Source organism: Anolis carolinensis, chromosome 3 (assembly GCF_035594765.1).
Source record: "Anolis carolinensis isolate JA03-04 chromosome 3, rAnoCar3.1.pri, whole genome shotgun sequence".
Taxonomy (NCBI): Eukaryota; Metazoa; Chordata; class Lepidosauria; order Squamata; family Dactyloidae; genus Anolis; species Anolis carolinensis.
Window position 1 is genome coordinate 109727541 of NC_085843.1, and position 23670 is coordinate 109751210.

The window sequence follows — 23670 nt, forward strand, 5'->3', positions numbered from 1 at the left end:
GATTTCCCCTAATTCTTCATCCACTCCAGTCTGCTGAGGTTGAGGATGGCTTTCTTTGTGTGAGAAGACTGAGGCCAAGAAGGCATTAAGTAGTTATGCCTTTTCCCTATCCCCTGTCAGCATTTCCCCATCTTCTCCTCGCAGAGGCCCTATCACCTCCTTGTTCTTCCTTTTCCTACCAACGTAAGCAAAGAAGCCCTTTTTATTGTTTTTAATGTCTCTGGCAAGCCTGAGTTCATTTTGTGCTTTAGCCTTTCAAACCTTTTCCCTACAGGATTTGGTTTATTTGTTTGAATTCTTTGGTGATTTCTCCCCTTTTCTACTTCTTGTGCATGTCTCTTTTGAGTCTTAGCCCAGTTAGAAGTTCTTTGTCTTATATAAAATGTTTGAGACATAACGCAACAGTGGCCAGATTGGAGCCTCAGCTGCATATTTGCTTTGACAATGGAGCTAGAGTATAAACTATGTGCTTGAGATTTGAAAAACATATTTTAACAAAAGGGTCTTGAGTGAACTTTTAAGAGGTGGATGAATTGATTGAAATTCTAATTTAAATCTCCCAAGAGAAAGGGCCAACTTGAAATTATTATTCCGTTAACTTAAGTTCCCATCTTTCCAGTGTTATATTTTACAAGGGAACATATATACTGTTTGTTTGCTGTAATATCTTAAAGTATATATTTGCAAATACACAAGCCCTTTGTAGGTTATTGAAAATTAATTTAAGATCTTCTGGCATGTTTCAGGGGGATGAGCAGTATATTTCTGACTATCAGTCATTTTGTGCTGTCAGAGGTAAACACAATAGTAATAACAGCTTGTCTTTCAAATGCAAATTTGGATGGTGAGAAACCAGGAGTCTGAACTTGTGAGCCCAGGTATGATCCAGAAGCAAACTCCTGGGTTGAACACATTTATGCTCTTCCTAAGGATATGTCTGGTCTCCTGAACCTCCTGACTCTGTGTATCATTGATCTTGGCTTCTGGTAGAAAACAAAGTAAATCCTTCAAGCTGTAACTCTGTGCACACCCTCGTAATGAAACTACCAAGGGCTGTAACTAGCTAATGCAGCCCACATACTTTTTATACTATACAATATGTACCTCCATAGAGAAAACAAAACAAAGCCCTTTTTTGTTAGTACTCCTTCTGTTCACCTATGGTGCTGCTTAACTAAATGCTCAAGAATTTTCAAAAGTCACAGCTACTGGTGGTTACTGGACAAAATAGTGTTCCTACATAACATAAACAGTAAAGGTCTGTGTTGTTTTGTTCACTAAATACTTTGTAGCGCAATAAATAAAACCACCTTCAGTGTCAAGTTTATAATGTTTGACCTCATGAGGAGTATATGTTTGGTACTAATGTATTCTTTTACTTAAAAAGCAGGCACAAAATAAATTTGATAGGGGATCTAAGTGACTCTGAAAGAGCTAATATGTTTATATTACTTTCAGATATTACTCTGAACTGCATTTTTTTAGTTAATGGAATTTTTTGAATCCAATTACTTCTAAAATCTAATTTTGTTTTAAATTATCCCCCTTTCTGCTTAAATAAATTCTTTAATCAAATCTGTACAGACTTGTTACATTAAATTCACGGTTTTGTTAGGATAAGTAGCCAGGTACTGTCCAAATGTTTTAGACTATGGTTACTATCAGCCTCAACTAGTATGGACAGTGGTTCACACACAGAGAGATGCATTTATAGAACATTCAGATGAACAAATTTGTATTCTATTGGTTTTCGGATATATAAGAGTGTTAAAAGTAGAAAGGTTAGAAGTAAAATGATACTTAAAGGGATTAACAAATAAGAAGTTAACATCAGGCAACAAATGGGAGGCTTATAGATTAGTAGGTGTTTTTTTAGTACGTATATAGGTTGTATGCTGTAGATAAAGGTGTGTTGGTTATTTTTGTATATATGATAAAAATTGCTTTTATGTTATTTATGATAAAAAAAAGAATTGTATTCTGTATAGGATTACATTCTTTTTTTAAAGGACGCTGGTCTGAGGAAATATGTATTTCACATATAATTTATATATGATATAGCTATTTAGAATTTATCTTGTTTCAGCTTCTTGGTCGATCAATAGATCTGAACCGCCTAATAACTCAGCGAATTTCAGCAGCCATGTACAAATCACTGGAGCTGTCAATTGGCCGCTTTGAGAGTGAAGATTTGACCTCCATCGTGGTAAGTCTTCAGAGCCACTGTGCAGATTCCTGCTGGGTCAGGAATTGGATGAATATTTGATACCAGACATTACACTTGCAATTCCTAAATATATAAAGAACTACTGAGAGGAACAAACTGTGAAAAATAGCATTCCTTACACTCTGAACCCAACCTCTTCAGCACACTTTCGACTTATACTTGATCATAAGCATTTGGAACAGTCAGGCTTTAACATGTTTACGTGTCTAAACAAGAGAAAGTCCAAATGATACTTTATTTTTGTGACCTGCCTTCTTTTCTTCATTCATCATCCTTATTAAATTTGTTAATAATGAAATAAATCTATTCAAAACTAATTAATCAAAAATGACTAGGAACATATTTATATGAATTTTAAATGTATTTAAATTGATGCAGTATTACAGTATGATGCTGGAGCTGTTTGGCAGTGGAACTCTCTGCCACAGAGTGTAGTGGAGGCTCCTTCTTTGGAGGCTTTTAAGCAGAGGCTGGATGGCCATCTGTTGGGGGTGCTTTGAATGTGACTTTCCTGCTTCTTGGCAGGGGGTTGGACTGGATGGCCTGTGTGGTCTCTTCCAACTCTGTGATTCTATGATTCTAACTCGTGAATGAAATGCATCCTAATTAACAGGATGTTATCATGTGTTAACAATTAGCACTGCAAATCATGATGTCCAGTAAAACAACAAATTATGGTAGCACAGAGGGAGACCCAAAATGTTATTTGCCCAATTCTGGATTAGGGAAAGATGCATGGATAAAGCAGTTTGGACTTAGGAATGTATTTCTGCTGATTACATTTTTTTTCATATTTTGTTGTGGAATTCCATCGCTTGTCACAAGATTCCCACTCCATTCTTACCTTCTTCATGCTGTCGTATTCCTTTATTTTTCTCCTAGGAGTTGGATGGCTTGGTCGAAATAAACAAAATGACGCATAAACTGCTGAGCAGATATATGACTCTGGACAGCTTTGATGCCATGTTCAGAGAAGCCAACCATAATGTATCAGCTCCTTATGGGAGAATCACCCTTCATGTATTTTGGGAGCTCAATTATGATTTCCTTCCAAATTACTGCTACAATGGGTCCACAAACAGGTTAGTATGAGAGGTTTCAATATCTTTATTTAAAATATATGTCTTTATTCAAAATTTTGTTCCTATAAAGTTCAATTTATTAACAACAAATGCATACACCTTGATTACCAAATGTCCATAGTTGGACAGCCTGCCAAATAGCTTTGAAATGTGCTAAAGAACAACAATTCATGTAACTCTGTGTGAATTTGATCTTTCTTCTTCAAACAAAATGTGTGCATGTTTCTTGCTTCTTCAGTTGCTTCAGTTTCATCTCACTTTCTGTTCCTGTGATGATTGCATTTTGAAAAAAATGGCTTGTTGTAGAAACAAGGATTGCTGATAAAGCTTTAGTGGAAACACCTTTTCCCCCATGATAACTCTTTCAGATATGGGTTTCCCTTCCTAGGAGTAGATTTATCTTACTTCCTTTTGCATCATGGCCATTTTTTTCCATGTCAGGAGCAATTTGAGAAACTGCAAGTCACTTCTATCATGAGAGAATTGGCCATCTACAAGAACGTTGCCCAGGGGACGTCCAAATGTTTGATGTTTTACCATCCTGTGGGAGGCTTCTCTCATGTCCTCACATGGGGAGCTGGAGCTAACAGAAGGAACTCATCCACTCTCCCTGGATTCGAAATACTGACCTGTTGGTCAGCACTCCTGCTGGCACAAGAGTTTAACTCATTGCACCACTGGGGACTCCATTGTTTGTAACTGAGTCGTTTGTAAATCGGATGTTTGTAACTTGGGGACTGCCTGTACTGTATTTCTTTGATTCTAAAACATATCCTTTCCTCATGTAAACATCTCTAAAACAGAGCGAATCTTCTAATCGTGGGTGCTTTTTTCTTTTGGTGGTACTGAAATTAGTGTGCATCTTACAATCAATGGCTTTTAGGAATCAATAATAATAAACTTTAGTTATATCCCACCCCCTCTCCACAAGGACTCATGGCGGCTCACAACAAAGAAATATGGTAGCAACAACTAACTTGTGTGGAAGCTTTAGAACAGTAACTGATTTTGAAAGTAACTTTCCAACTTTGATCGCCTGAATTCATCTAAAATTATTTTTATTTCTATTATTCCTTTTAAACCAAGTTTTCATCTCATGCTCAAATTTGAACTTATTGAAAATGAATAGTTTAGTTTCTGTGTGGGTGCTTATAAATTGCTCCCCTCCCTTAGCAAATGCAGTGGTAACAGAGTTTTGATTTGTGTAATCTACTTTGTTTGACTGCTTAGTGCTGTGCTGATGAAAATGGATAAATTGCTAGGAAAGTCATCATCCAGAGATTAAAAAGTAACACGACCTGATTATGTTGCAGCTTGCCAAATCCTACAATTTAGCAGCATTGTGCATCGAAATAGATTTACCATCATAATTTCGTTTATCATCAGAGAGCAAGGGAAGGGAATATATTAAATTTAAGTTAGCTCTGCATAATTAATGTATGCATTTTAACCCTGTAACCTTTTTAAAATATATATTGAAATTAAATAAATACAGGGAGTTGTGACAGCTTCTTAGTAGAACTGGATGCTTGAAAATAACTCTTTTATAGCATAATTTTTATGAAATTATTGAAGAACAAACTATTACTTTACAATGTGGCAGCATGTAGTATTTCAGTATCAACAGAAATATATGTTTCTAGGAACTTAGGCTTCAACATAAACTAAAGTCACAGGAAAAAATATAAGATACATGTTGAAATTATTTGGATAGCTGTAACTCTGTTTAGTAATATCCTAAGAGATAAGTATGTAGAAGCATGTGTACCTGGAATCCGCATAAGATATTTGTGCCAGGATACTAAAGTTATCAGCTTCAGGAAAAGGCCAGGATATTAAACCTTGATTTGAAGTTGGTTTTAATAATCTAGTGAAGTTAGGATGATCTGAATTGTGCTGCTAGCCATTATTGCTCAGAAGAAACAGAAGACACTGGTTCCTACTTTAATTAATGTTCTTGAAAAGGAGAGAAGATTTATGTAAGTGCAGAAATACCCATGTATAACTTGACTCTGACATAACCTGAGACACAAATCAGTATAAAAAGACAGTAATTTCACACATCCAAAGAGATCTACAGAGCCCATGCTTTTCACTAGATAAGCTGACAGTAAAAATGAGGATAGAACAGTGGTGAATTTTTCATCATGCTTTGTATTTAATTTGAAACATTCAGCCATAACGGGAAATGAAACAACAAATTACTGGAAACCTTATAAGAGATTTTTGAATACATGTGTCTTATACAAAATACAATCACCAACACCCCCCCCCCCCCAAATGCATTTTAAACTTAAGCAAAAGGCAGTTTGGATAGGATTTTCTTCCTCTCTTCTAAAGCAACTCTGTGGTAAGCTAGTAACAGAATTCTAGTTCACTAAATGTTGAGAGGCTGTATATTTCCCCATCCCTTAATTTTTAAATTGCTTAATTTTTTAAAAAGCTTATTGTATTCTCTAGAGCAGGACTTTGTAAACTTTTCCCATTTGCAACCCCTTTCAACCTGAATTTTTTATGTGACCCCAGATATAGGAGTACTGTATATATTATAGATACAAAATCAGACATTTACTGATAGTAAACCAGCATTTGCAAAGCTTGCTAAATAGGTTAATATTTCTTTTTGAGGAGTACAGCCAAAACATTTTCTGCAGAGTCCTAGCTGTAAAGACTGCACATTGTTGCTAGTAGATCTCACTAAATGTCTAGGTACTAGTGTTCAAAAACCCTTTACTGTTGCCAATTTTTTTCATGACTCCAACACTGAGTGAAGGGAAGCCCATTTGGGGTCGGGATCCACTGTTTAAGAAGCAGTGCTCTAGAGCCAGGGAGGACAACTGTGGAAGACTGAGGCCCTGTATTAATCTCCTGGGAGACTTTGAGGTGCAGCACCAATGAATTGCCCCCAGTGCCCTGAAACATGCCCTAGGAGTGCATGGAGCGTTTTCAGCATTTTGTAGCCCCTGTGCCATTTTAGATCCCATTTTTCAAAAAAAAAAAAAAAAAAAAAGCACAATTGGCTTAGAAGGGCATCGAAATGTGTCAAAATTGCACCCTCCATAAGCTTTGGAACATTTGGAGGGGGGAGTTATTAAAAAACATTTGAAAAAAAATCCCTGGGATTTTTGTTACAAAATTGCTCTGGAGGTGGCATGAGGCTTGTGAGGTATCCTTTTCCTATCCTGATTTAAGAGTGTTGTGCCCCAATTCCCAGTTATTTTTTTGTGAGAGGAGCAGTCGTCCTGCTTCTAAAACAGCTTGGTGGAGAAATTTGTGGAATAGAGAAATTGTCTTCCGTGAAGAGAATACTGAGCCTCTTTTTCTGTTATGCAGCCCATTGGCCATTCCAGGTTTAAACAATTACTTTGTCATATTTATCAATTTTACTTTGTGGGATAAACTGAAATTTTATTGTCCAAAATGTTATTTAAAGTAATTAGATAATAAATGATATAATAGTAGTACAAATATAACTTGCTGTATTATTTTGTTTGATTTGTATAGGTTTGTTCGAACTGTGTTGCCATTTTCCCAGGAATTCCAGAGAGATAAACAGCCAAATGCACAGCCCCAATATCTTCATGGATCAAAGGTTAATATTTGTTTTTGCATGTGAAAGAGATATTCCCAAAATTATACTCAATATTCAAGAGTTCTTAAAACTCTCGATTCATATTGATGATGATATCCCAATAATAATAATAATAATAATAATAATAATAATAATAATAATAATAATATAATTTTATCTGCCTCTATTCATGTCTTGTGGTGGGCTGCAACATAGTTAAAATACATAGCTAAAGGACCATCTTTTGTATCATTTAATGTCTTCCACTGTAAGCATATTTGTACTGTATAAGCAGTACTGTATAAGCAGCACTGTTTGCTCCTTCCCCCATACAACTTGCAGGGGTTGGCTTAAGGTGCATCTACACTGTAGATTTAATACAGTTTGACACCACTTAACTGCCATGGCACAATGCAATGTTTTAACCTGAGAGTTCTAGTTTGGTGAGACTCCAGTACTCTTTGGCAGAGAAGCCGAAAGACCTTGTAAACCACAATCCCCATGATTCCATAGTATTCTTCCATGACAGTTAAAGTGGTGTCAAATTGCATTAAAAGTAAGGTTAGGTGCCCCCTTAGAGATATTTTGTCCAGTTTGGAGAAAACAGTCAAACCTTGCTTGAGTCATAAAAATGAGCTTTGGGATGCTCTATCTCTGCTGTCCCTTCTCTCTCTTCATGCAAATTATAGTTAGTCCTATGGGATAATATGGGGGTAGCTGGGATAAGGAAGCTAGTTCTGACTTCTATATTACTGTCTTTGTCTTTGTCATCATCTACATTGTCATCTGTAAACTGAAAAGTTAATATCTATATGTGATTTAGAGTCTGAACTTGGAAATGTACCCTTTTTTGGTAATGCAACTTCCAAACTTCTCAGCTAGAATGATCACTGACCATTCTTGGTAAGCGATTTGTAGGGTAGTGTTTTGAGCTTTGGACTAGAACTGTAGAGACCAGGCTTTGAATCCACAGACTGCCATGGACATCTACTGGGTAACCTTGGACAAATCACACTCTCACAGCCTTATAGGAAGGCAAAGGCGCAAACTTCCTCTGAACTCATCTTGCCAAGAAAACCTTGTGAGAGATTCGCCTTAGGGTAGCCATAAGCCAGAAATGACTTGAAGGCGCATAACAAAACCAATAAAAGTTCCAAACCATACTTGTTCAAAGTGCCATTTAGAAACCTAGAAGTAGCAAGGTTTTAAATCTTTTTTTATAGGGGAAACCATGAGTAGAGGAGTTTCCCCTGTTGTTGACATTCCTCCTCCAAGATATGGAGGCGGATGGAAGCAGAGCTAATTAACTCATCCCCACATTCCCTTCTACAGTTTTAATTGTTGGGGCAATAAAATGCCCAAATAGGGATAGTAAAATAGGGCAAGTTGTTCACGCAAACATACCTTGCATTCAGTCCAGAAATGGGAATAGTAGTTTAAAGTGTAACAATAAATAGCATTAAAGACAGGAATATTGTGGCAATAAGCAGTAACTCAGAATTAGAAGCATAAATGAACATTCAGTATATTTCTTTTCTTTTTTTTTTTTAAACAACACTGGGAGGGATAGCTAACACTCCAGAAGACAGGAGCAGAATTCAAAACGATCTTGACAGACTAGAGAGATGGGCCAAAACTAACAAAATGAAGTTCAACAGGGACAAATGCAAGATACTTCACTTTGGCAGAAAAAATGGAAATCAAAGATACAGAATGGGGGACGCCTGGCTTGACAGCAGTGTGTGCGAAAAAGACCTTGGAGTCCTCGTGGACAACAAGTTAAACATGAGCCAACAATGTGATGCGGCTGCTAAAAAAGCCAATGGGATTCTGGCTTGCATCAATAGGGGAATAGCGTCTAGATCCAGGGAAGTTATGCTCCCCCTCTATTCTGCCTTGGTCAGACCACACCTGGAATACTGTGTCCAATTCTGGGCACCACAGTTGAAGGGAGATGTTGACAAGCTGGAAAGCGTCCAGAGGAGGGCGACTAAAATGATTAAGGGTCTGGAGAACAAGCCCTATGAGGAGCGGCTTAAAGAGCTGGGCATGTTTAGCCTGCAGAAGAGAAGGCTGAGAGGAGACATGATAGCCATGTACAAATATGTGAAGGGAAGTCATAGGGAAGAGGGAGCAAGCTTGTTTTCTGCTGCCCTGCAGACTAGGACACGGAACAATGGCTTCAAACTACAGGAAAGGAGATTCCACCTGAACATCAGGAAGAACTTCCTCACTGTGAGGGCTGTTCGACAGTGGAACTCTCTCCCCGGGGCTGTGGTGGAGGCTCCTTCCTTGGAGGCTTTTAAGCAGAGGCTGGATGGCCATCTGTCGGGGGTGCTTTGAATGCGATTTCCTGCTTCTTAGCAGGGGGTTGGACTAGATGGCCCATGTGGTCTCTTCCAACTCTACTATTCTATGATTCTATGATTCTATGATTCATTCACATTTTATGTAAAGTAGTGTGTCTTCGAAAACACTGAACAATAAAAACACATGATACCATTCCACAAAAATGGCTAATATAGTATTGTTTGCTTTGGTTTAGGGGTAGAAGTGGGGCCCATGAATGCCTGCCTGCCTAAAAAAAATGTTTCATTGACGCCAGTGAGGCTAAAAACATTTAAAATGCTTAGTGAATGAAAAATCAGATCAGCATTTGTTTGACACAAAACTACCCTGTTTGGCACCTGAATTAATTCTTATGTCTTGTAAATCTACTTTATGAAAACTGGAATGAGTCACAGATAGCATGCATGATGCTATATAAAATAAATATTAGGTCCATTTGGGTTGAGCATCCAAAATCCTAACTACCCTACAATCCAAAATTTTTCACATAAATGGTAAGAATAGAGACATCTTTGTTTTTTATTGTTCACTATAAGCACACTTCGTTTCATGCGCAACATTATTTAAAAATTTATATAAAATTACCTATAAGCTATATGTATAAGATGCCTATGAAACAGAAAGAATTTTTGTGTTTAGACCTGGGTCCCATCTCCAAGACATCTCCTCACATATTCCATCAGCCAAAAAACAATACAAAATTCAAAACACATCTGGTCCCAAGTCTTTTGGATAAAGGATATTCAGTCTCTACTTGATTCAGGCAGTATATTATCAGTCCAGATAAAAGCCTTGTGACTTGAAGGTTGGGTTGCTGATCTGAAGGCTGCCAGATTTGAATCTCACCTGGAGAGAGCGTGGATGAGCTCCCTCTATCAGCTCCAGCTCCATGCGAGGACATGAGAGAAGCCTCCCATAAGGATGGTAAAACATCTGGGCGTCCCCTGGGCAACGTCCTTGCAGACGGCCAATTCTCTCACTCCAGAAGCAACTCAGGTTGCTCCTGACACGAAAAAAAAAAATCAGTCCAGAAGACAATTAGATAACTGGGTTTCAAGTGAAACAGCTAAAAAAATGTAGCAGTGGTCATGTATTGCAACAATACAGTTTTCCTTATACTGGCACAAGACTCTGTTAACTTGAACTATTCAAATTACGTATTTCACAGTTATTAATAAAAGACATGGATAACAGGATATTTAGCTAACACATTTTAGTCAAAATATTATAACTTTTAAAATGGTATCACTAGCAACTATAGCATTAAGAGAACGAAACTCTGATGGACAAACTTCATGTCAAAAGATGCAGATTGTCATAAAGCAGGATAAAATGTCCTATGACTCTCCCCTGCTTTTTAGGTCCCATTTACCATTCTTCTCAATTGGTATATAGTACAAGTTAGAGATGGCTGAACAGTATCCATTTCCAGATTTTCTCTTTCAGCAGACTTGTGTTCCAAATTACAAACGCAAGCTAAGATCTAAAGAAACATAAACGTAGTTTCATGTCTTCAGGGAGCTTTGAAATCAATGTCTGTTACTGTGTGGCTGCCCGTTCCTTTCATTTATGGCAAACCACTTTTCAAACCTGGATGAGAACAAGCTGTTTTAATGTGGAAGCCAAAGAGATACAATCAAAAGTTCTGTTAATCATCCCAGAGTTTTAGAGAAACTTCCTGAAACTCAATTGTTGCTTCTCTTCTTTGTTTTGAAAAATCAGATTTTCCCCTCCTATGCAGTATTTCTCCCCCGATGGAATGCAGATATGATAGTTTCCTTTAATGTGCTAGAAGACGTGATTTGGTAATGTGTTGGGATATTTTAATAACAGTTTATTTTTCAAAGAACAGTAGTTTATCTCAGATAAAGACATCTACCTTATGTCTGATTGGCACAGTGACATGGGCATGAAGTCTTGGCTTTTGGAGCTCAGCATGATGGGCTTCTTCGATGTTAAAGGATTTGCAATAACAGTAGCTAATTGAACACTGTTAGTGCTTTGAACCTCAACACCTTGAACATATTGGGTTTCTTTGTTGAAATCTTGTGAATTGTACAGTTCATTTTTTGACCATGTCTGTCCCTTATCATCTGGACTAATACTCTGCCTCTCTGAACTCTCTCTTTTCTTGCGCCACCATATATGCAAGCAGCTGTATACAAGGATGCCGACAATGATGAGAAGCAAAACGGTGCTGGTTAGCCAAATGCCCACTGCTATGTCTTTCTTTTTGTTGCTTTTGGAGGCTGGATCTTGCTCTGGCGTGTTAAAAATTCGGCACTGGTCACTGGACGGATTTGCCGACTGGCATGTTACACACAGGATGTATGTTGTTAAAGGGATCAAGTTCTCAATGAGAAACGAAGAACGGCTAGCTGGCACTCTCTCCTCTTTCTGGAAGTGTTTTCTGGTGTATCCTGATAGCATCTTGTCCCAGTTTGGATTGTACATTATGCTGTAGAAGCTATCTACACAGCCAGCCATTTTGGGCCAGATATTTGTATTTGTTAGAGAAGCAATATAAAATCACTTAATTTTTTTTCTTGAAAAGAAAGCCAGTGACAGAAGCATTCTCACACATTAAGCTTATATGATACTCTTCTTTTGAAAACCAAACAGAAGCATCTCCCCAAGCCCTTGTCCCCTCACACTTATGAAGAATCAATACTCCTGAAGCTCAAGTAGTGGTTGTTTAATTATTTTAATGTGTTCCTTTGGATTGCATTATGAGGAATGCATAGCTGATTCATCGCTTGAACAGCCTTTTCCCTTTGATGAGAAAACATATTCCTTAAAAAGTGTTATTATCTCAAATATTATGTAAACATATAAATATTTCTTATATTTTGTTTCACACCTCACCAAAGTGCTCCTTATCCTTATTCATTTTCTGTTCCTGTCCTCTGCTCTTTCAATCCGAGGCAGTGAAATGGTAATAACACAAAATGGAATTTAGAAAAGAATGAAAAACCTGTGTGATGCAGTTTTGCTTAACTGAAAAGGGATTGTTTTTCATTGAATCTGTTTTTAGCATCTCTGACAAGATAAACAAGTGTGCCTTACAACATTTATTAATGTATGTGTGTCTGTGCCTTCACGTCCCTTGTTGACTTATGGCAACCCCATGAATTTCATAGTGTTTTCTTTGGCAAGAAATTCTCAAAGGTAATTTGCCATTTCTTTTTCTCTGAATTATAGTGGTATTCATTCGTGATCTCCCATCCAAGTATAAAACATATCTGATGTAATGCTTAGCTTCCAAGATCAAAAGGGGTCTGGTGCCTTTTTAGAAAGTATGTAACCCCACAGTGGTCTCTATAAGTACTCTCAGCATAAGGTGATGGTACCCAACTTTTACCTTATGCTGGTACCCAACTTTCAAAAATATCAATGTGTGATTCCTATACTTTTAATGCTATGACTTATTAAAGTCCCATTAATTCAGTGAATCTGTCCTAGATCTGGTTACGTTTGGATCAGACCCACTAACCCCTCTCCTTTGATTTTAAGGGAATTAGAAACAACGTGTAGCTTTCCATTGTATAGTTTCCAAATAAATATTTTTGCTCTGGCAAGGAACAGATATTTCTTGGTGCTGATTTTTATCTCCATTCCTGCTCACAATAGAATGTGCCGGAATATCTCTGAAAAAGAATTATGCCACTTTCATTCTATATGAGACAATTTTACATCTTATGTATTCTGTATTTGGTGTTGGTTCCTACCTTCCAAATAAATCTGCAAAGGCATTAATATATGGCTAATCATCTGCCATTGTGATGTAGTGGTTTGAATGTTGGACTAAAACAGTGAGAAACGAGGATACAAGTCTCTGGTAAACCATAAAAACGCACATAGTGACCTTGAGCCAGTCACACACTCTCAGCCTCAGTGGAAAACAAAGGCAACTCCTCTCTGAGCATATATTGCCAGGAAGACTGTGATAGGTTTTTCTTAGGGTCAACATAAGTCAGCAATCACATAAAGGCACACAACAATAGCAACAATAATATGCAAGTAATAGCATTTCAGTAATATCATTCACAGAGACTCAAAAGTAGTGTGTTCTGTATGGCATCATATTAAATTGTATATTTTAGTGCAAGGCATTGCTGCCTTCTTCTTGAATCAGAGTGAAAACAAATTATAATTTATAGTACCATTTATTAACCGTATCTGACCCACCTGCTTGATAAAAGTCCCAAATGGCCATATTAATAAATTTACTAATGTGTTTTGAAATAACTATTGGTTGCCTTGTTACTGAGCTAAACTCATCAGATAAGCAGGCATATTACGTAGGAGAGGTATCCCATGTACAGAAATAATTTTATATGGAGTACATGGTTTTGGGGGGATTTTTTATTTATTGGTTATTTAAAAATGATGCCTTTTCTAGATAAACATACAAATAATCTGCTAGCTTTGATCCGAGTTTTTCATTCCTATCCTAATTATTTGCACTTTTTTGCAAACTGAACACTCCTTTGGTCTCCTATTTTCACATACATGCACATGTATGTCTTGAAAGGCTTATTAGACTGAAATGCTGGGAAGAAACGCCATAGGTTTTTAAAATCAGGTTTTAAAAGTTCATACTCACCATCAGTTTCTCAGTGTAAAAATCCTGTGGTTTCCATCAGGTAGCTGAGTGGAAATAATGTCAACCTCCTTTTTTGAGCAAATAGTGTTCTTCATGGCCTTTGTTTGCCAGTTGTCATCCAGCAGATTATTTGGACCAAATTTTCGTTATTTAACCTTACAGTTTTCTTCCAGATAGATGCTAGTGATGAGGGGAGACCTCATCTGTTATCTTCAGTCTAAACTGATAACACAAGAGCATACTGCCTCGGGTAATCTTTTGTCCAGGATTTCCAGGAAGGAGAGAACATCAGCCTTCACTTTCTCCTGTTTGCCTCCTGATAGGAAAGGCATTGCTGGGCTGCTCTCGTTAGATTCTGCTTTTCTGTGTCTGGGTTTGCTTAGCTGCCGAACGAATAATACTCCGTTGAGCAGTGACATCACTATTGATCTCCTTGGGTTGGGGAGGAGGGAAGCATAGCTTTAGAAAGCACATTTGGGCTTTATTACATTCAATTATCATCTAAGATATTCAGTTTCCTGCTAAGAGGTTGCTTCTGTTCATTTGTTTGCACTGGTATTTTCTTTCTCTTTTTTCTGTAGACTTCTTTCCTTGTAATGTTAGGCTAATAGGTAGGTGTACTTCCATGCTTTTAATCTGCTGATACGAGAACAAATCTTTACTACCATATTCTAAAGTGTTTCATAAAGTATTGGGCCTCATAGCTCTATTATGTGTTGATGCAGCTTTTATCCTCTGGAATAGATTTTTCCATGGGTGCATCTAGACTGCAGAATGAGTGCAGTTTGACACCACTTGAACTGCCATGGCTCAATGCTGTGGTATCGTTGGATTTGTAGTTTGATGAGGCACAAACACTCTTTGGTAAAGAAGGTCTCAAAACCTTGCAAAACTACAACTCCCTTGATCCCATAGCATTGAGCCAAGGCAGTTTAAGTGCTGTCAAACTGCAATAATTCTAGTGTAGATGCACCCCAAGTGTACATATGCCAATTTCAACCAGCGTGATGCAGGGGTTATAGCACTTGACTAGAACTGGAAGGACTAGGTTGATATCCGTATTCAACTGTGAAGCTGACCATCTGATATTTATTTAACTAACTGAATTGAATCATTCAATATACCATAATTTGCAATATGTAAAAGGCAGAGAGTGTTGTTTAAATTCACACCTCCTTTGCTATGTCCTCTCTATCAAATCATACATCTGTTTTCAGTATTTTTCTAGCTGCCTAGGGAACTTCTGGGTCTTTCATACAAATCACTAGGAACCCCTCTTAGAAGAAAGGCGTTGCTATTTGATTTGTTTTTCATCTTTCCACAGCTAGATTAGAAGAGAGAAAGAAGGGAAATTGATGTAACCTATCTCACGTAGATGTCCAAATGCTTGTAGATTAAATGAAAAAGCATGTGCCTTTGCCTCTTTGGGGGCTCATATCATTGTGTGTGTCTGTGTGCCATCTGCTGATTTGAGCTAGAATTTGTTTACAAGTAGATATTTCAATCAACCATTATCTGTAATAAGAGTTATTAATTTTATCCGAAACTCTTTCGTAGATAGAATGAGATAATCCATCAGACATCTGTTGTGATTGTTCTTTTTTTTCTGGAAACTATTTGAATTGTTCTTTTAAAAACATTATTTGCATTACAAAAGTATAGGGTTACATGGTTAAATTCAAGGAGTCTTCTCTGTTTTATTTTGTTTAATAACTAGTTTTCTGCAAGAAAATCTCTACTGCATCAAGCTTTCCAGATAGCAAGCCCACTGACTTCAAAGTAACTTACTTACAAGTACTGTGTGTCATTTTTATTGATCTAGGTTCAAGGTTTAGAAAAAGGTGGAGCTGACCACCTTTAATTCAAATAGTGGACTGGATGTGGACTGTAAAGTTGCTTATTACTAAAATAGATTCAATGAAATCAGTGGGACAGGTTTGCCATGATTCACTTAATTCCTACTTCATCCATATAGGAAACTAACTTCATTATTCAATAAATGATGCAGTGTTCTAAAGTAATTAATTATAATATTATAAAATGAGTACTGTTGTAAAACACAGATTTTAAAAAATAGTAAAGGAATCTGATTCCTTATTTCTGTTCCACTTTGGATGTCTCCAACTCCCATTTTACAGTTTACTGGAGCTGAGAAAAGTGACTCGAGCACCACATAAAGTGTATATATGTCCCACAATGCAGACTGTCCAATTTATCAGTTCCTGTGCATCAATAGTTCCTAAAACATTGAGATTACTTTGTATAAAACCATTACAATATAAGCATTTTTTCACATAGACTACTACCCTTAATGTCAGTTAGCATAACTTTTCTTTATTGCTGATTAAATGTTTGAACCAGTTTATCATATCTTCTCAGAGACTAGACTTACTGCTCATGTACCTCCTAATTTGATTGTGTATTGTATGCTTGTTCTTCCTTTTAGGCTTTGAATCTGGCATATTCCAGCATTTATAGCAATTACAGAAACTTTGTTGGTCCGCCACATTTCAAAGTCATATGCAGGCTCCTAGGATACCAAGGAATTGCTGTGGTCATGGAAGAACTACTGAAAGTGGTCAAGAGTCTGGTATGTTGATTGTCACATTTTATTTGAGTTTTAGTTTCAGTGGAAGGAAAACGTTTTTCTTTTATTCAGTTCAGTAACCGTCATTTTGTATGAAGAATGTCTGAGCCTTAAGGCATGATATTTCCGATTCTTGTACCTTGTGTTACGAGGAAGTAGCCTCTCATTGCCAGCTTAATTCCTAAAGCCCCAATGAAGGAATGGAAGGTTTTGTGCAGTTGGGAGTCCTGATGAAGCACAGTTCAAAAGAGTACGGAGGTTACTAATTGTGCTCAAGACTGATATACTAAGGAAACTAAAAATTCCTCAGTTTGCAATCTCCATATGGGCCAAGTATATATTTCTTTTTTTGGCAGTGCAACAGCTAGGAGACTTTTCACTCTCTCTCCTACTCGAATTTTCTTGAATAGTTTTCCTGACAGCTAATTCAATGGAGGAAAAAGCAGTTAGAACCTATCCAGCAGCATGTAATGGGGTGACTTAATCTATTAAGGCTTGAAGACAAACTACTTGATCTTTTGTTAGATGCAAAATTAAAGTCCAGTTTCACAATGCCTACTGGGTGTAAGTTACATTTTATAGAGAGTTGCAGACATAGTTGGTAGGATGAGAACCAATGGACTTTGATTGAATCCTGAAACTACTGAGGTCCTGTGGATGGGCAGTTACAGGGTTTAGAAACTGAGTTCACAGACTGTTCTGGATGAGGCTTCACTGTCTCTGAAAAAGTCAGTCTACAGTCTAGGAGAAGGCCTTAATCCAGTTTGGTCATGTGTGAAGCAGATGTAAGGTGCGAATTTGTCTTATGGTTCAGAGTCTGATTTCTTTTTCTTCAGCAATACCAATAATTTCTGGGTTTGTTTTTTTTTGTAGTTGCAAGGTACAATATTGCAATATGTGAAGACCTTAATGGAAGTGATGCCAAAAATCTGTAGGTTGCCGAGGCATGAATATGGTTCCCCAGGTATATCCTCTATAAATCATGTTATTCAAATATTAAGATGCAATTTTGTTCATTAATACAGTAATTGATATATCAATAGGTAATATAGTAGTCAATAAATTACAATATATACTCATGTATAATGCGAGAGGAGGTTTTGGGGGTCAAAATTATGGCTTTTGATATGATCCATGGATAAGTCGAAGGTCACTCTTCAAGGAGGGGAAAGTCCCTGATCACTGCCATTTTCTTACAAGGCATGAGGGAGTCTGTGCTTCTAGTTTCTCCAAGGCAAACTATGCTTTTGCCACTCAGAGAAGAGGGTAGTTCTTTTTTTAAAAAAATAAGAATTAAGGTACAGTACTTGCACTGACTTGTGCGTAAATTGACCCATGGTTTTTGGATTTGATTTTTTAAATAAAATTTCAAGATTTATACATGAGTATATAGGATACTCTGATAGACAGAGCGTGCTATTGCATTCATGTTGGGGCAGTGTATTTTAAATATATTCTGTAAGTGTGAAATGTGCCATCAATTGAAATGCAGATCTGTGGTCAATGTTACAAGAAGTTACAGAAATAGGCTTACAGTCACCCCTTTCCTGCTCGTCAGTTCTGTCCTAAAGCATCCAGCAATGATCTTTTTGCACCATTTGACTACCAGGCTTTCAGTTCTTCAGCTGCAACCAATGCCATCACATATCTTACCCATTAATTATCATGCACCTGTAAAATGCAGTTTTCTTTCTCTTCATGCTTTCATTAAACCATCTTTCTGCCTTCTCTTCCTTTTTCTTCTTTGTTTCAACCTCTTCCCCACACAACTTTCTTTCAAATTCTTCTTACCGGTCTACTATTGCCTGTGGGCTTATTTCACTTAAAGTTTACAAAATCAAGTGAGGTATATAAAGATTATTTTATCTGTGGACATTGGAATAATCTTTTACAGAAGCACTGGCATTATGCTGGAATTTCTTGTTGTTATGTGTCTTCCAGTAGCTTCTGATGTAAACTAACACAAGGCTAGCCTGTGACAGGATTTTCTTGGCAAGATTCATTCATAAGAGGTTTGTCATGTCATCTTCTGAGGCTGAGAGTATGGCTTACCCAGGGATGCCCAGTGAGTTTCCTTAAAAGGAGGAAAGGGGGTGAAGGAGAGGAAAAAAGAAATGTGGCAGCACCTTTAAGACTAATATTTATCTTCATATGACCTGTCGTGGATATATACCCACCTCTTCGGATACAGTATTGAGTGGTACTAAGACCTCAGACACAAAGCATATTTATACAGCTGTGGGACTAAGAAAGAGACTAAGAAACAGCCTGAAATTTTCAAAGGACTGTATAAGGTGATCCAGGTTTTTTCAGATCTTCTCAGTGGTCAGTTAGTGTTCATGTGTGAAAGTAATGAATCTGCTTACTGCTTTCCTAAGGTTCAAAATTCTCTGAGAAATTATTTTTGTTATATGTGCAATAGCAAGGATTCTTGTATTGGAATTTGTAGTGTGCCATGAATCCATTGGCTTTATTCATATCGCTTCTAATGGGTTGGATTTGTGACTATGATTCAATTCTAGACTTCGTTTATAATTTCCTTGTTCAAGGGCCAGGACCTGTAAATCACTTAATTTGTGTTCAAGGCCCTTTCTACACTGTCATATGGAATCCAAATTATCTGCTTTGAACTGGATTATCTGGCAGTGTAGACTTACATAATCCAGTTTAAAGCAGATAATGTGGGTTATCTACATTGGATTATATGGCAGTGTAGAAGGGACCCAAGAAGGTTGAAATGTCTGCAGCTGGGTTTTGGGCATTGCCATTTCTAATGTTAGATGTATATCTGTTCTGTTGCACAGAGATTGTTCTGTTTCTCCCACATAGAGTGTATTGCTGACTTAGAATGGCATAGACAGGCAGTTCCTGAATTATAAACATTTGGTTTATAAACAACTCATAGTTACAAACAAGGGTGAGACATTAGGAAGTAAGAGAAATCTACCACTAGGAAGGGAATTCACTTATCATGAGAAAAAGGTGTATCCACTGAAGCTTTAAGACCAATCCTTATTTCCACAACAAGCCAAAATCCAATTATCCTAGGGACAGAAAGTGAGATAAATTCTTCTGATCAGGGGTACAAACAGCAAAACATACACCACAGGGTTGTTAACTTTCCACTATGCTATCCAAAGCTTCCATATCTATCTATCTATCTATCTATCTATCTATCTATCTATCTATCTATCTATCTATCTATCTATCTTATCTATCTGGAGTGACACTTAAAAATGTAGCGTTTCCGATTTACAAACAAATTCAACTTAAGAACAAACCTACAGAACTTATTTTGTTTGAAACTTGGATACTGCCTGTATTACATTGGAGGAAGAACAAGTTGATATATTTCTGAAATAGTGATATTATTTTCCCAGAGTAGATGTGGGGATGGAGTTGGCATCTGGATTTGTGGCAGGGTCTTGCTCCTTTATTACTATCCATGTTATGTATCCTGTTGTGAGTAGTTGCTTAAGTTTTGGAAGCTGTCTGTAAGCTAATAAAAGCCTGCATACTAATGCTTGTGAAAGGGCTGCATTATTCTTCAGAGTTGATTGTATCTTATTAATAATGCATTTGAGTGGTTTCAGCAAGGTATGTTCTGTTATTTGTGATTTTGATGTGTGTTATAGTAAATGATTTCTGGATATTAATTTTGCCTTGTCAACTTGTTTCTTTACCTCTGTAGGTGGGTATTATATGTTGAGAAATACCTGTTGTAAATTCAAGCGTTTTGTGTCCAAGGAGATACAGTTAAGTCAGAAAGATTGGCTGTAAACAAGAAATTTGGTAGTGTGTTCTTGAGACATTTAAGTATGTGTAGCATCATTGGGTTTTGATAGACCATGGTGCTTAGAAGTCAATTGTGCAGTTGGACTTCTAGTAATGTCCCGAAAGTGAATTTGTTGTGTGTACAGTTCCAGGCTGATGAAAGGGTGGACGTTGTTGAAATCCTGGAGGAATGCCTCAGTGATTGCTTTCCATATGGCCAAATTAAAGAAGTTATCAAGAAATTGTAGGTAGAGAGATTTTTGGGTGCATGTGCCAAGGAAATGCTGTTTCAGGTCAGCCATGAAGATGTTTGCATACTGTGATGCCATGCAGATGCCCATGTTAGATTCCCCAAAGTGGTGGCAAGTAAATAAGTTGCAGACTTGGTGGCTAGGTCTGCTGTAACCTCATTCAGTATGGTATTCTAGATTACTTGTAGTCCATTCTGTTATGGGATTTTGGTGTATAGGAATTACTTACTTACTTACTTAGGCGATCCCTCGTCGTTCGAGGACGATGGTCTTCCAACCTTGGTATCTTGGGCGTGTGTTCTTAGGTGACTGAAGAGACCGATTCTTGACCCGCATATTCTCCCGCAGTGAGGACATCGGTTTCCAGGTGGAAGGCGGTCCCGGTCGGGGTTAGCTTGACGCTCCTTCCTCTTGGCACGTTTCTCCCTTAAGCCCTCCGTTCGTGCCTCTTCAAACTCCGCAGCACTGCTGGTCACAGCTGACCTCCAATTAGAGCGCTCAAGGGCCAGGGCTTCCCAGTTCTCAGTGTCTATGCCACAGTTTTTAAGGTTGGCTTTGAGCCCATCTTTAAATCTCTTTTCCTGCCCTCCAACATTCCGTTTCCCATTCTTGAGTTCAGAGTAGAGGAGCTGCTTTGGGAGACGGTGATCGGGCATTCGGACAACGTGGCCAGTCCAACGGAGTTGATGGCGTAAGAGCATCGCTTCAATGCTGGTGGTCTTTGCTTCCTCAAGCACGCTGACATTTGTCCGCCTGTCTTCCCAAGAGATTTGCAGGATTTTCCTGAGACAACGCTGATGGAAACGCTCCAGGAGTTTGGTGTGACGTCTGTACACAGTCCACGTTTCGCAGGCATAGAGCAGGGTTGGGAGGACAATGGCTTTATAAACAAGCACCTTGGTCTCTCTACGGATGTCCCGGTCATCAAACACTCTCTGCTTCATACGGAAAAATGCTGCACTCGCAGAGCTCAGGCGGTGTTGTATTTCAGTGTCGATGTTGACTTTTGTGGAGAGGTGGCTACCAAGGTAGCGGAAATGGTCAACATTTTCTAATGTTGCACCGTTAAGCTGTATTCCTGGCTTTGCAGAGGGATTAGCTGGTGCCTGTTGGAAGAGCACTTTGGTTTTCTCGATGTTCAGTGAGAGGCCGAGCTTCTCGTATGCTTCTGCGAAGGTGTTTAGAGTGGCTTGTAGGTCTTCTTCTGAACGCGCACAGACTACGTTGTCATCAGCATATTGGAGTTCTATAACAGATGTTGTGGTGACCTTGGTTTTGGCTCTCAGTCTGCTGAGGTTAAATAGCTTGCCATCTGTCCGATAGATGATTTCCACTCCGGTGGGAAGCTTCCCATCAACAAGGTGAAGTATCATAGCGATGAAGATGGAAAATAAGGTGGGGGCAATAACACATCCCTGCTTGACACCTGATTCAACCTTAAATGGGTCACTTTGGGAGCCGTTGCTGTCCAAGACTGTTGCCATCATGTCATCATGGAGGAGCCGCAGGATGTTCACAAATTTGTCAGGGCACCCGATTTTTTGGAGGATGGTCCAGAGAGCGCTGCGATTCACTGTGTCGAATGCCTTTGCAAGGTCAATGAATGCCATGTACAGAGGTTGGTTTTGTTCCCTGCATTTTTCTTGGAGCTGTCGAGCAGTGAAGATCATGTCCACTGTTCCTCTGGAGGGGCGGAAGCCATTCTGGGATTCTGGGAGGGTGTCTTCTGAGACAGGGAGAAGGCGGTTTGCAAGGATTCTTGCGAGGATTTTCCCGGCGGAGGTTAGAAGGGAGATACCACGATAGTTCCCGCAGTCTGTTCTGTCCCCTTTCTTGAAAAGGGTGATGATGGTGGCATCCTTGAAGTCTGCTGGGATTTTCTCGGTCATCCACACCTTTTCAATGAGCTGGTGGAGTTGTTGCATCAACTCAGGTCCACCCTCTTTGAAGATTTCAGCGGGAATCCCATCAGGTCCGCTAGCTTTGTTGTTTTTTTGTTGGCTGATGGCATTGCTGACTTCTTCCAAACTAGGCAGTGCTGCAAGCTCATCCCTGGTTTGTTGTTGCGGGATTTGTGAGAGGGTCTCTTCGGCCACATTGGAGCTGCGATTCAGCAGGTTCTGGTAGTGCTCTTTCCAACGTAGTGCAATTGATGTTTTGTCCTTCAGAATTTTGGTTCCATCTGATGAGCGTAGGGGCTGTATGCCATGGTTTCTTGGTCCATAAATGATCTTTGTGGCTTTGAAAAATCCCTGAGCGTCATGGGTATCTGCAAGGTGTTGGATTTCTTCAGCCTTCTTTGTCCACCAGATGTTCTTGAGTTCTCTGGTCCTTCTTTGGACCTCAGCTTTTGCACTGGCATAGATCTTTTTCTTGGCAGCACAGTTGGTGTCTCTCTGCCATGTTTGGAAGGCTTTCCTTTTGTTATCAATCAGCTGTTGGATCTCTTTGTCGTTATCATCAAACCAGTCTTGATGTTTCTTAGTTAGGTATCCAATGCTTTCTTCGCAGGCTGTGATGATGGAGGTCTTCAGTTTGTTCCAATGTTCCTCAACATTTTCGGGGTGTTCTGTGGGTAGATGATCTTTGAGTGTTGTTTGGAGAAGGGCTCGTTTGGAGGGCTCCTGAAGGGCTTGGGTGTTCATTTTTCGCCTTGTTTTTCTTCCTTGGAGTCTGCGTTTGGGGACGATCTTGATAGCCATCGTGGATCGGATTAGCCTGTGGTCTGTCCAGCAGTCATCAGTACCTGTCATGGCTCTTGTGAGAAGCACATCGCGGCGGTCTCTGGCACGTGTGATAACATAGTCCAGGAGGTGCCAATGCTTTGACCGAGGGTGCTTCCATGATGTCTTGAGCTTGTTTTTCTGGCGGAAGAGCGTGTTGGTGATGACAAGGTTGTGCTCTCCGCATTTGGTGAGAAGCAAGATGCCATTCGAGTTGCTGTTTCCGACCCCGTCTTTTCCTATGATCCCTGGCCACAGGTCAGAGTCCCTTCCGACTCTTGCGTTAAAGTCCCCCAGGAGGATGATTTTGTCCTCCTTAGGTATCTCCGATAGGATGGTATCCAGCTGACAGTAAAATTTTTCCTTGATGTCTTCGTCAGCATCTAGAGTTGGTGCATAGGCGCATATGATGGTTGCCTGTTGGTTTTTGGCAAGGTTAATTCGGAGGGTTGAAAGTCGTTCGTTGATGCCAGTGGGTGCTTCAGTCAGGTGCTTCACCA

General features: G+C 38.8%; 1 protein-coding gene across 3 annotated transcripts in view; it reads left to right on the forward strand.

Moving 5' to 3' along the window:
* cyfip1 (cytoplasmic FMR1 interacting protein 1) overlaps positions 1-23670 on the forward strand; it is an 82350-nt gene that overhangs the window by 44756 nt on the left and 13924 nt on the right. For all 3 annotated transcript variants that reach the window (XM_062975346.1, XM_062975345.1, XM_062975347.1), the window contains 5 exons: positions 2087-2206; positions 3110-3309; positions 6814-6901; positions 16282-16425; positions 17296-17386. In XM_062975346.1, coding sequence (XP_062831416.1) covers positions 2087-2206; positions 3110-3309; positions 6814-6901; positions 16282-16425; positions 17296-17386 — 643 coding nt within the window. The remainder of the gene's footprint in view (positions 1-2086; positions 2207-3109; positions 3310-6813; positions 6902-16281; positions 16426-17295; positions 17387-23670) is intronic.